Genomic DNA, 15,133 nt, shown 5'->3' on the forward strand with positions numbered 1-15,133 from the left:
AATTGTTATATAACACCAGTGTTCCTTCTTAATTTCTATTTGTTACTTCAGGAACATCTTGTAGCACGACTAGCGATTTTTATTCATTCCAAAATTAGTGGCTATCGAAGTATACATACCTAACGTGCAATCCTGATGGAGGAACCCTGAAACTGTCCTGACTTTGGGGTAAATGCTTAAGAAACTCTCCTTGAACTCTGGAGAAACTCTCCTGGGAGAGGCCTGCCTCAGGGAATCAAGATAAAGTGGTTTCATTCTGTTATCTTGGGGGACTATTGACTTCTATTGAGCTGAAAATTGGCTCAGGACCACTCCCAATAAGTGGTCCCATTCTACTGGAAATCTAGCATGTTCTATATGTCTGTAATTCTTTCTACTAACTCTATGTGGTTATGGAACAATATCCCTCAGGTTTATGGAAAAGAATGAGTTTGTAGGCATTTAGCAAAATCCCTTTCCTTGAACTAAATGGATATACTGACTGATTTGCAAAGGGAAGCTTGTGGATTAGTTTTGAGAACATAGCATGAAGTATCTTAAATATGTCATCTTCCTTAAAGATCCAACTAGAGAGAACAATTTGTAGGGGAGAGAGATTGGTAAACTCCCAAAGTTAGGGCCACTCTGCCCTGTCTACTAGATTGTAAGGTCCTATGAGATGTTACTTTTCTCTGTTCCTTTAACTCTTCAAGCCAGTGTTCAATGAATATCGATTACTCGATAGCAAGAAGAAATAGAAAATGAATTTTTATTTTTGAAAACAGGGAATTGATGGAATCTTGTTCAGCTGAAACTTTTAGTCTCAGATTTCCTTATAAAAACGACAATTTTAAACTCATTTCTTTGCAGAAAGTCCAAAACAGGACCATGCCATGCCAAGGAAGCCTTCCTTCCCCTTGGCATAGCTGCCTGTCAGAACCCCCTGCCTGCTGAGAAGACATTCTCTTCCCAATGTAAAACCTCTGTTTATCTCTCTCTGCCAAGACCTTGTCACCCGGGAGTCAGTCTTCCTAGCAAAAGCTGATTTTTCAGTACCAATAAACTTCTTTTTGCCAGTCTAACTTTTTGGATTCTAGAATTTTTTCACGTTGGACCTGCACCAATCAGAAGGATTTCCCACAACTCTCTGCCCTGCCCCTCATCATTTGATTTCCTGACCAAGAAAACCTGGAAAACCTGAACAAGGTAAAAGCCTTTTTGTTGTTGTTGTTGTCTATTCTACAGCTAGACACTCAAACACCTGGGAAGGTTTGAGTCATCAGAGCCCCAGGCTCTAATAGTATTCTCTCAGGGACGCCTGGTTGAGAATACCTACATTCTCTGACAAAAAATCCCCCTATTCATCTCTCTATCTCTAGAGACGGATGAGGAGCTATGGAATCAGGGAACCTAAGGTTTTTTTTCCTGGCAAAAATGGGACAAAACACCTCTGCTTCTAAGAATATTTCAAGTTTGGCTTGAAAAATCCCCAAATTGGAAAGCTTAAGATATTGCTTTGATTTGCTGGACAAGAATCAGACTCCTTCCATCCAGCCCCTCTAGAGATAAGGGAGCCTTCCTTTGCATCTCAATGCACTCCTAAATCCCTTTCAGAACAGTACTTTATCTATTTATCTCTCCCACCTGAATTAAATCCTAGAGTTTCCAGGTTTTTTTTTCTGACACTCAGAGCAGAGGAGCCTCTTTCAATGCCGAATCTCTTCTAGATGAGAAGGAACCTGGCTACTCTGGGGACGCCTCAACTTTTTGAGGGGTCCAAGGCCAACACCCTCCTTGATCTGTCCTGGGGAGATATATCGAGGAAACTAGAGAAGCTAATTTTGAGCCCTCAAGTTTCTCCCACTCCACTGTTACAAACAGCTGTTGAAGTCTTTAATAACAGGGATCAGACTTTGTAGAGGAGAGAGGTCACAAAATTAAATCGAGATTTGGAGACAAGTCTCTACTCTTGGCTGCTACTCCTGGGAACTACAGAGGTTCGTGCTTTCCTTGTCCTGAGTTCCAGCAGGAAGAGCACTGGTGGGATTGCTCACAAGGGTCGAGCCATCACCCAGTGTCCTGCCTTCTGGCAAGAGGTTAGGGCTTGGTCAAGCTCCCCCTCTCTCCAGTTTCAACGTGACATCAACGGTAAAACCCTTGCTATTCCCAGAAGTGGCCAGTAAGAACATTGCATTTCTTTCTCCTTCACTCTCAGTCTGCAACTCTGGTCTCTCTTCCCCTTGCCTTCATAGAGTGTGGACAGTAGGGGGGTACTCGAGAGCTATCTCAAGATCTCTCCTCTGCCTTGCCAGCTTGGTGATTTAATGGTGAGATTGAGGACTCAACTCTCTCTTCTCAGACCTCTAGAGATATTTTTTAAGCACACACTTTTAGACAGTTTCAGGGTTCCCCCATCAACCCGACATGGAATATCTGAAGCAAATAGTATTCCAATATAAACCCAGCCTTTTCCTGAAGATGGAAATTTTGGGAATACTAAGGAAGAAAATTTGGAATATTATTATTCCATTGATAATGCTAACTTTAAATAAGCACTCTCACAGCACCAGACAAATGCATAGCTAATAACTTCAACCTACTTCTTTATCTTGGATCTAAATAAAAGAAGTAGGCAAATATGTATTTACTTTATGGGAGACACAGATCTCAAGCTTCTTACATTACACATTAGCTCACAATACACAGGAAAAACTTTTGAGATTCACAATTCAAAGAAAATAAAACAAATCCAAAGCCAGGATAGTGATTCACTAGGCTAAAAGTAAGCCTAGATTAAGTTTTAAATTTGGTTTCTTCTCATCCATTAGGAAACAAACTAAATTTGAGGGGAAAGTTATCTCTGCTAGCCATCTAGATCAGTGTGTACTAGAAAGGAATTCTCGTCATAATGCTCATCAAGTGTCCCTGTAACTGCTTGAAGACCTTCAAGGAAGAGGGAACCTACCACTTCTGAAGCAATCCATTTTATTCATGAGCAGCACTAATGGTCAGGAAGTTTTTCTTCACATCAAACCTAAAGCAGCCTCTTTGCAACTTCCATCCCTTTTCTCCTGATTCTATCCTTTAAGGCCACAAAGAATAAACCTAATTCCTCCCTCTCTAGCCAGTTATTTCAACCAGTCCTAATATGACATGAATTCACCAGTCTAGTTGCCTTCCTCTGGAAATTCTCCAGCTTACCAAAGCCCTCTTTAAAACTTATTTTATTTGAGATGTCTCTTCAAGATTTCCTTCAAGTACCACGATACAATAATGCCTTTCCTGATCCCCTTAACTGCCAGTGCTCTCTTTAACTACCTTAATGTATAAGTTCGCTTTCCTGATAGACTCAGAAGCTCTAAATAGTCTTCCTGATTTCCCCTCTGCTGTCATAGGCATTCTTCCCAACTTCTAGATTCACCATCTCAGTGAATTTTGGTTTTGCTATGTCTATCACAAACTGAAATGCTGATATCTTTCTCTCTATTCACATAACTGAGATAACTGCAGAGTTTTCCTAACTGCCCTCCTTATTTCCCCCACTCCAATTCTTCCTCCACACATTAGCCAATATTTTTTTCCAATTACTTTTTTTAAAAGAATAAATCTATATCAATTCCCTATTTAATAAACTTTCGTGACTTCCTGTTGCTTCTAGGATCAAATGTAAACTCATGTTTGGGTTTTGCAAATTGGTCCCAACTTATCTTTCCAACCCCATTCTATATTGTTCCCCTTTCTACACTTGAAGCCTACAACGACTGCACTTCTCTGTTCTTCACATATGCCACTCCCATTTATCAGCTCCATGCCTTTGTAATGGCATCTTTGATGCCTAAAATGTACTACTTTTTCACAGAGGTTGAAGTTTTTAAGTACAGCCTTCTACACTATACCTTTCTGACCTTCACAATGTTTTCCTTAACCAATTTGTATTTAACTACCACATATTTATTTTGCATTTATTCTTCAAATATTTAAATGTGTAGAGCTTGTCTTTCTGACAGAATAGTCTCCTTGAAAACAGGTACCCTTATTTTTATCTTTGTATTCAATGTTTCAGGAATTAAAAATTAGTCCCTCAAATTCATCTGAGGTCCTCAGTGGGCTAAATCATATTAGGATTTTTAGCAAAAGTAGGTTTTGTTTTTTGTTTGTTTGTTTGTTTGTTTTTAGCAAAGATGGGTTTACACTGAGAAATAACTTCCTCAGTGGGCTTTCCTGATTAGGAATTAGCAAAAAGGTTTGTGGTTCAGCCTTTGATCATATTGGGTTTCTGTGGCCCAAAGCTAGGGAGCAATCTCCAGATGAATTTGAGGGACTAATTTTCAATTCAATAAAGGTGGTGATTATGCCCCAGGCCAAGATCTTTAATGGAATTGTAGGTGGAGATTGCTATGGGAGTTTCCCTAGGAACCCTAGGGAATAGGGCCCCTCCCAGAGGCCAGAAGGGGTTGAGATTTTAGGATCTCTCTAACCCAGGTCTATCCCCACCCAAGATCAGGGGGACACAGTTTCTATCAGTACCACCAACCTCCCAAGTCCCCCAGGCTGGAAACCTAGGTGATGATCCTCAATTCTTGCTCTCTCTCCCTCCCCACATCCAATCTGTGGCCACAGTATATCCACTTCATCTTTGAAATCTCTCTCAAATATGTTCCTTCTCTCCTCTGCTGCCAACCTCTCATCTTGTCTTACTAGACTGCTGCAATAGCTGGTTGGTCTGCCTGCCAAGTCTCTCCTCCTTCCAATCCACTTTCCATTCAGGTGCCAAAGTGTTTCTCCTAAAGCTCAAGTTTAACCATATTATCCCCCTACTCAATAAAATCTGTTGGCTCATTAGCACTTCCAGGTTCAAATATATTAGTCTTCAAAGTCCTTCAAAACACACACACACACACACACACACACACACACACACACACACACACACACACCCTTTCCAATTTTCTTATACTTACTATTCCCCTTTGCTCCTGCCTCCCACATCTTGCCTGTCAGAGTATTCTTTGATCCAGTAATAATGACCTCCTGGCTGTTGAACAAATAAGACACTCCATTTCTTAGCACTAGATATTTTCTTTGCTTATCCCCTATGCCTGGAAGGCTTCCCCTCCTCATCTCTACCTCCTGGCCCCCGGCTTCCTTCAAATCCCAGCTAGAATTCCACTTTCTATAGGAAGCCTTTCCCAGCCTCCCTTAATACTTAGAATCTTCCCCCAGTTGATCAGCTCCATCAAATCCTGTGTCTCCCCCATTAGATTGTGAGCTCCTTCCTCAAGGGACTCTTTCTGTATCCCCATTAATTACTACAGTGCCTAGCACTAGGTGTTTAAGAAAAGCTTATTTACTGACTGACTTATTGACTAACTAAATTCTATAATCCTACAAAATATCTGAAGGACAAGCAGTACTCTTCTGCTTGGGCTCAGGTGGCTACATTAAATGCAACAGCTAAAAGTTTCAAGGAAAGTATTTAGGTTTAATATAAGGGGAAAACTTCCTAACAGTTAATTTTTAAAAATTGAAAGACTGCCTCATGGGACAGCAGGTTAGTCCTCAAAGATGTTCAAATCAACAAAACTTTATTTCCCATGATCTATGCAAAGGTCACAATGAAAATTTGTGCTTTCGAGAAGACTATATTCTACTGGGGGAAAACATTTACATAGAAGTAAATACAAAATATATATCCAAATAAATAAATAAAAAAGAAAATTAGACAAGGTCTTTTGTAGATTAAGCTAAGCCTTGACCAACATTTAACATCGTATGCCAAGATAAGGTAGAAATGGGTTCATGATTTACACATAAAGGGTGATACTATAAGAAATTTAGGAGACCATACTGAGGAAGATTCTCAACACTCATCTTAAAGTTATAGATGGAACCCAAAAAGAGAATTTAAAACAACCAGGAAAATATCTTCTAATTCACATGCTAACCTAAAACTTAAAAAGAAGTTAACTGTAGTTTTTTTTCAAAAGAAAGAAATCTCAATGGTATTAGAGGAAAATACCTTAGAAAAAAGTCATCAATTTGGCTACCACTAATTTTGTCATCGCCATAATTATGGGCAGGAACTAGATTATTTTTTTATCTTTGTCTTTCCACATAGTTGGAAACTCAAAAAATATTTGTTGACTAGAACTAAATTCTACCTATGAAAGTATGTATGACTAGCAAATAAGAAGCATAAATAAAAAAGATTTCCAGGGTAATATTTATCTACTGAAAAGAACATCCTTTTCAAGCACTTTCAAAACATCCAAATATGCCAACAATATGCTTATGCCAGGTAAGAATACTATGGTTAGAACACTAAGTAAATAACAAACACAAGATCCCAGGATTTGAGTATGTAGGCCCAGTTAGCTTTGCTTTGTTTGATGATCATATATTATGCTCTAAGACAACAAAAAACACAAGACATATGAATCAAAAAAAAATCTGTCACTACTAATCAAAAAAGCTCTTCAAACATGGATAAATAGCCTCTTTTCTCTCTAGGGAAGATAGACTATTATGCTATTGTTGACTAATATTGTTTAAGCCGGTGGATGTAGTATACCTCCAAAAAGTAAAACTTAATTAAATATATATATATTCTGGTATAGTGGATAAAGATCTAGATTCAAATCCTACTTCTGACATATACTGGCATTTATGACAGTAGACAAGTCACTTTAACCTCTCAGTGAACCTAGATAATTTTCTAAAACCAGAAAGTAAGGTAGAGGAAAAGGTAAAGGAAATTTTCTCACCAGGAATTCCCAAATAAATCTGTTTGTAGAAACAGATACACAGTATGATTCAAAAAAATCTTTTATCCTAATAACTCTGTATAAGTGACATTAACTACCTATTTTAAACCACTTCCTTTTCATCATTCCATGAGAATCTATTTCTATAAATAACTATTTCCCATAGGTAAACATGTTTTTTCCTCTTCTTTTAGTTCTATAAGTTGCCAGCAGTAAAAGAAGGTAATAACTGACATTTAAGAAGCATTCACTTTTAAGTTTGCAAAGACTTTCATGTATATTACCTTATTTACTCTTTAAAACAAAATTACGAGGCAATTACTATAGCTATCATTATACGTTTTACAAAAAAAAGAAACTGAAGAACAGAAAAATGAAGTGACTGGCCCATGAACATACAGCTAGTAAGAAAAAAAAAAAAAGAGAGAGAGAGAGATCACAGGATTTAGAGCTGAATGAGATATTCAGGATTGAAATGCTAGGTTTTCTTGAATCAAAGGCCAATACTATATATATTCTACAGTCTGCTGCTTTCCAGAGAACTAGTGGTAGCTAAAGATGGACAGCAGCACAAGAATGCAAGATGCCAACATAAACTCAAATCTGGAATTTTCTAAATTCAAGGCCCAAATTGTAATAATTAAAAGAGCCTTAAAGACACTTGTTTTCTATTGTTAGATTGGTCAGGTAAAAGGAAAACCCAATATTCAAAACAGATTTCAAGTAAAAAGAAGTAGTTTGGTGATTTATGAAGAACACTGGCTTCCAATATCACAAATCTGATTTCTAAGAAGCAATAGGATATGTGATAAATGGTGACAATGAAGTGTCCATTCAGAGAAAACACAGGGCAGCCAAAATAATGAAAATTTAAGAGTGTTTATTACTACCTAGCGACTGAACCCTACCAAAACAGGGGAATCAGCAAATGAGTGGTCTCAGGGCCACATATTTATAGAAAGAAGAGAGACATCAAAATGTTTCTTGATACATTTGTCATAATAAAAGGAATTTGTATTCGAAATAGGAGGCAAAAAGTTATCACTCTAAGGGTGTCATTCCCAGAGAGCAATAAGCAGTATTTCTTTAAGCTTATCAGGTTGTCAAGGTCTCAGATTTGTCAGGACAGCACATCTGGGTTGTTAAAAATACCATCTGCATTAGGGAGTGAAGAACTAGTAATAAATTTCTAACTACAAAGATTCAAGATTATGTTTCAAGATTCAAGATTCTGTTTATAAATTATTATACCTTTTTTCAAACCTTTAAAATACTGTTTAGGGAAGCATGAGTGGAGAGAAAAAGGACAAGGAAGCAAGAAGTATTAGATTATGTTACTAGTTTTAATTTTTACTTCAAACAAAAGTCACCTATCTGTATATTATTTCCCTCAGAAGAGTTTTCCTCACTTCACATCATTTTCCTAAAATAGTATTTGTTTACATAACTCTCTGAATGAAATGTAATTTGCATGAAAGATATATCAATAATTTAAAGATGATCAGAAGAGTTTGCACATTATAAAACATGTAACTGTTGAGAAAAGAGGCTATCAGAATGTCATGGGAGAGATGATAATTGCTACAATTAGCACATATGGGTTTTTGACAAATATCTGAGCCTCTCAAAGTACTCTTAACGGTCCACTATTCCAAACCTAGCAAGGGTAAAAATTAAACTTTGTGAAGAATTCCCTCACTGTTATGCAACAAGTCATGGTATGGCATTATAAAATATAGTATATTGGCAATTAATTATTTAACAAGAAAGGTTAAGAACAAATGTATCCTTTAAAGCTGTCACCCTTCACTGACTTTGAAAATAGTCCAATAAACTTAAACCTGAATGAAAGTGAGCTTTGTGTTATTTAAAAAGAAAAAAAATTAAAATGTGACATATTTACTTATAAAATTCACTTGCCTAAAAGACTTATTCCTTGTCTAATGAAAACGAACCAGTTTCAACTTGTAGAATTACTAACACTTTGAGAGATCTAACGTCTTTAAAGACATTATACTGAAATGACATTCTTTAAATGGATTCAGATGTAATTTTTAGCTATTCTTGAAGATATTTTTAGTAAGTTTATTATATATTATCACTTCAACCAAACCAAATTTTAATATGCAAAGTGGATGACAGTTAAAACTTTTCAGGAAAAATAATTAAAAGCAAATGTGAGTAAAAGACTACTAGATCTTGTCATCCCTCAAAACATGCTACTTGCTTAGGCAGAAAAAAGAAAAAGAAGATGCTCATAATAAAATAGATGTTCTCCCACCATCTTCAAGCATATTTCTACAATGTGGCTAACTTTTTGCTATATTCTCTCTATAAAAATACAAATCATGAAAAATCTGCTTCTTTTCCTTACTCATTAAAATCCAAGACTTGTTAAGCACCTACCATGCATAAAACACTACTGCAGAAGTATCTACCAATCTATCTGCACAGATGCAACCCTATGAATCCTGAAGGTGGAGAACAGTATTTCGCTTAATATATGTATGTGTATGTGTGTGTGTATATGTATAAAATTTCTTCCTCTTCTCATATCATATATATATATATATAAATTCTTCCTCCTCTTATATGTCCTTAGGTGAAACACATTTTCTGATGCTTTCCATGCCCGTCTGGAGATCATATTTTAGGGTAAATTTTCAGAAGACTGGGGAGAGAGAGAAAGCTAGAGTTCAGTTTGGTTTTAGTCCCATATGGCAATTATGTATCTTAGTTTTCAAAGACTAGATACATATCAGACCACAAAGGTAAAGCGCCTGAAGAAGCTAGAAGTACCCGCTAAATAGTTAACTATCACAGGGAATCCGCAAACCATCTACAAATCCTTTCACAACATACACAAGAAAACGTTCTCCATCAACAGCCTAAGATCACAAGGCGATTCCGACTCGGGTTCTTCCCTCAACTAGTATCTAGTCCAAACAAAACATGATCTTTAAAGAGGAAGAGATGGAGGAGAGCCCCGTGGTGAGAGAGCGGGAAAAGAATACGTAAAAATCACACAGAGGCACACACGCCCTCACACCTCCCTGGGGAAGGAGAGAGATGGATGGGGGGGGAAAGCAGCTGCAGGAAGAACTAAGGGGGAAGAGAGGGGAGAAGGAGTCAGATAAATTCAAAAGGGAGGAAAGAACCGGGGTTAATTATAAAGCGCCTTCTTTTTGGAAGAGGAGGATGCAGGTCAGGTGCGGCGGACAAAGGGACGGGCATCAGTTTGGGCGCGGGACAGAGCCCGGCACGAGGGGCTGGCGGCAAGGGCAGCGCCCAGACCGAGCGGAGGGGAATGGGCAGTAGAGGAGAAGGATGGGAAAGCTAGCGCAGAGAACGGGGGCGGGGCGGGGGTCACCTGTATTGTCTGAAGAGCTGGTCCGACTCTCGGAAGCCGTTGTTGAGCAGCATGTTAATGCCGGCCAGGGCCAGCTCGGCATCGTGCAGGGGCGCCGCGGCCGCCGAGTCCTGCTCGCTCTCCTCCTCGCGCCGCCGAGACGGCTGCTGCTCCGACCCGGCCATGGGGAGAGAGGAGGAGGAAGCGACGGGGGTGGGGGGGGATGGGAGGGGAAGAGCGGGGCTCTGAGAAGCCCCGAGAACCAGCCGCACCGCCCGGAGAAGCGCCTAAAGGGCAGCGGCTGCAGGGGAAGAGCCGGGAGGGGCAGCCGGGGCTGCTGCTGCGCCTGCAGGTCGTCGGCAGGACGTGGAAGCTGAAGCCTCGCGTGGCGGCGGCAATTACTCAGCAGCCGCTCCGGGCCGAGTGGTCGCTCTCCTCTCCCCACGCTCAGAGATCCTGGGGGCCCTGAAGCGAAGTCCGTTTCCGGGGTGCCTTCGGCCCCTCTCCACCGGCCCCCCGAGGGGCTGTGCCGCCGCCCCCACTTCCTGCAGCGCTCTCCCCTCCCGGAGCCCCCGTTCCAGGCTCTCCCTCTCTCCGCTGGCTCCCCCTCTCCCGGGCCCGCACCGCCCCTGGCCCGCCAGCCCCGGGGGAAGGCTGGCCGTGGGGCTGGGAAAGGCGGCGTGAGCGAGCTGCCCGGCTCGGGGCTCCCGCGCGCGACCGGCCCCTGGGTCCTTGTCCCCGCGCTAAGGGGAGCTGCAGCGGCCCGGGAGGCTCAGCTCCCTACCCCACAGCCTCGCCGCCGCCCGCTCCGAGCCACTGCCGGGCTGCGGGCTGCACCCGGCAGGCAGCTCCGGCAGAGGGCCCCCGCTCCCTCCCGCGCCAGCTCTAGGTTTCCTCCAGCCTCGTGCAAGCTTGGCAGCTCCTGAACAGCACCGGCCGGGGCAGAGCACGCCGGCTCCCCCGCCCCTCGCCATCCTGGACTGAACCATCCAGAGAAAACGCGGGTGAGTGTCTGAGGAGTGAGACTGAAAAAGAGCCTACTGGAGGAAAGGAGGCAAGGTGAGAGAAGGGAACGAATATGAAGATAGAGTCGCATAAAGAACCTTGGTTTGTAAGCCAATAACCTCGAGAAAGGATGGGGTACAGGGACAACATCCACCTGTTCCTCCCCTCTACTCTTAGTGCTTGTGTCTCGTTCCTAGACCCTGAGTGTCTCATAGGCGCAAGCTCTTTCCCCCTAGTGCTGTCAGGTTACACACACCCCTCCCCCCCAAGCTTCTTTCTTCATTCTGACAGCTAGGCTCCGCCCTCCTCTCGCTACCGCAGCCAATCCGTAGGGAGGAGGGAAGAAAGGGGCGGGTCAAGGGGCTCGGACACGTGGGAATCTGCGCAAAGACCTTCGAGGGCCAGTTGCCTTAGGTTTCTTGCGGGTGCTTAGTTCTGACAAGTACCGGGGGCGTTTGCTTCCTGAAAGAACCCCCCAAAGTGTCACGATCCGAAAGGGTTCTTCTTGCTCGCACTGGTTCTTAAAAGCGTGGAGATCCTGCCTGCCCTCTCCCCTTTTTTTTTTCTTATGCATTTTAGGACGTCTTAAAAATGTAGAATTGACGACTCCAACACTAGAAGTTTCCCTTAATGCTCTGGGAAAAAATAGTAGGAAAGCAGAAAGGAAGAACAAAGTCATCCACTTACAAGGCTTTTCTCTCTCTCTCTCTCTCTCTCTCTCTTTCTTTCTCTCTTTCTCTCTCTCTCTCTCTCTCTCTCTTTCTTTCTCTCTTTCTCTCTCTCTTTCTTTCTCTCTCTGTCTCTTTCTTTCTCTCTCTCTCTCTCTCTCTTTCTCTATCTCTCTCTCTCTCTCCTCTCTCTCTCTCTCTCTCTCTCTCTCTCTCTCTCTCTTCTCTCTTTCTCTCTCTTTTCTCTTTCTCTCTCTCTCTTTCTCTCTCTCTCTCTTCTCTCTCACTCTCTCTCTCTCTCTCTCTCTCTCTCTCTCTCTCTCTCTCTCTCTCTCACACACACACACACACACACACACACACACACACTCCCCTTTCCTAGATCCACTTCTTTTCTTGAATTTAGTGCTTTTTTTTTTTTTTTTTTTTTTGAAAAAACTGTTCACTCAATGAAGAAGACAAGTTGGGACTTGGGCTATCTAACAAAGTGGGTCAATGATTCAAAATGAACCAAGGTTTTGACCTTGACCATATTCTGTGTCAATACTACATTCCATGTATTTCCCTTTCTTCTACTTTTTGATTTATTAATTTGAAAGCAGAGTCTTAATCCAATCCCTTCATTTTACTGATAAAGATGCTAAAGTCTAAAGAAATTAAATTATTTGTCCATGTTCACCCAGGCAATGAGATCTGAACTAAGGCCTCTTTCCATATTCCTGTTGCTACCTTCGCAGATTACTGGTAGCCTGTTTTCACTTATATTTTCAAGTCATCTAAGAATTAAATTAGTCATCTAAGAATTAAATTAGTCCCATACGATGTTTTTCATGTCTTTAAGGGCTTGGGATTTTGGTTAGGCTTGTGCATATGTGTTTTTGTCAGAAACTCTGATTTCATTTCTTTAGAGAAACTGCCACTACCAATCTAGATCAATGATTCAATTATAATTTCACAAAATCTTAGGAAAATACCTTAGTGCAAACCTTTGATTTTATGGATGAGGAAACTGAGGTCCAATGCAGCTAAGTGACTTGCCTCATGTTTCATGTGCAGTAAGTGTAACCGAAACATTATTGAGAGATTACTATGTGCTAAATACTGGAGAAGGAAATAAAAAAAGAATAGGAGCTTATAATCTATCCGAGAAAGACAATATACAAAAAGAAACTGAAAAGGAGAGAGGAGAAGATACCAAATACAGTACTAGGTTTTGATATGATAAAATGGAGTCAAAAACAAACAGAGTAGCTGATGACAAAAGAGAAGTCTGACATTTTAAATCCTATTGTTATAGCCAATGAATCCTCTGATCATCATTGAGAGGATCTATAGACCTTGAGAGGTCTTTAAAAGTAGAATAAGAAATTAAAATTTATGATTGATCATTTTCAGAATCCAGAAACTCTTTTGATTGACTAAGAGAAATGTCCATTAATCACTAGACCTTCATCAGCCCATTGTCAGCAATATTTAGGAGCTTTATAGTGTCATCAATATTCTGGAGGTGTTCCACAGGCTGTAAGATTTTAAGAACATTTATGACCACGAACAAGGAAAGGAAACTATGGTTTTACAATCCTAATTCTCTCAAACTACTCTTAGGAGTGGGGGAAGGGGTAGTGCTAATATAGCAAACTCTTAATACAAGTTAATATCAGACCTAACAAAGTATAAATCTATCCTATAAATCAATTAGAAGTAACATGATAATCAATACATAATTAATTAATTATGACTGTGATTCTCACAGCATTAATACATCTAAATCAAACTTAATTAACTCACTGATTACTGATATCCATTGAATCACAATGAATTAAATACTGATTAAATTGAGTGGGGAGATTAAAATTCTTTTCACAATTGCTAGCATTTATGTAATGCTTTAGGGGGTTGCAAAGGGGGCAACTATCTGGCCCAGTGGATAGAATGATGGCCCTAGAGTCAATATGACCAGAGTTCAAATGGGTCCTCAGCCACTTACTAGCTGGGCAAGTCACTTTAACCCTATTTGCCTCAACTCCACATTGTCAAACCAGTATATCTGCCAGGGAAACCCCAAAAAGGTCACAGAGTTGGAACAATGACAAAATGTTTTGAAAATATACTTTACAAATATCTCATTTTATTCTGACAACAACATTTAGGAGGTTTTTTACAGGTAGAGAAACTGAGGCAGCCAGAAGTTTAGATGCCATTCTTAGGGTGACAGAAGTAGTAAATGCAGAACAGGAATGGATCTAGGAATTTATTATGTATTGTCCTAATAAAGGGCAGGAAGAACCCTATATCTCTGCTACTTTTCCAGAGAACTATTAGACTTGAATATTTGGACTGGGCTAACACTTAACTAAAGATTTAACATATTCTTTTTTATTTAAATTTTGTTATTGTATTCTGAACTTAACAAAAGAAAAGCATTATACACAAAAAAGAGATTCTATGTAAAACTGGGAATCTACATCTCACAAAATTTTCTTTTCCCAAAAAATATGTAACAATTTCTACATGTTACTTTCAAAGCTGTTCTTCTTGTCTATGGTACCTTCTGTTCCGTCCTGTGAAACTTTAAAAAGCATTATAACAATCCTCTTTTTTTTTTTTTTTTTTTTTTTTTTGCGGCAATTACTATCCCTTCTGACCCCTCCCTCCCTCCACAATCCTAATAACATATAAACATAGTGTAGCAAAATGAATTTACACAGTGGCCATCTCCATAAATGTACATCTCTGTATTTCATGTTCATCACATCTTTCAAGAATTGGTAATATGCCTTATCATAGGTCTTATAGGGACATAGTTAGTCTTTGTTTAGATCAGAGTCAAGTCTTTCAAAGTTATTTTTCTTTACAATGTTATTATCTTTTATGGCCAATGTGAAAGCTTGTTTTACACAATTAAATACATACATATGTGGTTATTTTTTTTTCTTTGAATGGGAGAGGACAAAAAAGGAAGATAATTTGGAATTGAAAATAATATAAAATTGAAAAAAATCAACATTCTTGTGTTTGTGTAAATTGCTCTCTCATTTTGGCTTACTTTATTTGGCATTAGTTCATGCTACCCAGAATGCTCCAAAACCATCTTTTTCATCATATCATCTTATGGAGCAAACCTATTACCTTTCAGAAGATATTTAAAGTACACCCTTGGGTTCTAGTTCTTTTCTTTTCCTCACTTTGAATCCTCTCTTAAGGCTCAATAAGTTTGTTTTGTAACTATATTTATTTACTTAACATGTATGCTATTTATCTAAGTACCTTGGTTATCTTTCTACTCTCCCCTTTGGAGATACATAGACTTAAGTCAAAATCTAAACTTAAACCTAAAGTCATTTTTCCCATGAGTATAGAAATAAAAT

At 39.8% G+C, this 15,133-nt stretch overlaps 1 protein-coding gene across 2 annotated transcripts in view; it reads right to left on the minus strand.

The window, feature by feature from the left end:
* Positions 1 to 10,352, minus strand: part of TTC39C (tetratricopeptide repeat domain 39C) — a 105,851-nt gene extending 95,499 nt beyond the window's left edge. The window contains exon 1 of one of the 2 annotated variants that reach the window (XM_031946519.1): positions 10,114 to 10,352. In XM_031946519.1, the coding sequence (XP_031802379.1) occupies positions 10,114 to 10,277 (164 nt within the window). In that variant the 5' untranslated portion in view covers positions 10,278 to 10,352. The remainder of the gene's footprint in view (positions 1 to 10,113) is intronic. The other variant, XM_031946520.1, reaches the window with a different exon arrangement.
* Positions 10,353 to 15,133: the final 4,781 nt, after the last annotated feature.

Source organism: Sarcophilus harrisii, chromosome 1, assembly GCF_902635505.1.
Source record: "Sarcophilus harrisii chromosome 1, mSarHar1.11, whole genome shotgun sequence".
In the NCBI taxonomy this organism is placed as follows: domain Eukaryota; kingdom Metazoa; phylum Chordata; class Mammalia; order Dasyuromorphia; family Dasyuridae; genus Sarcophilus; species Sarcophilus harrisii.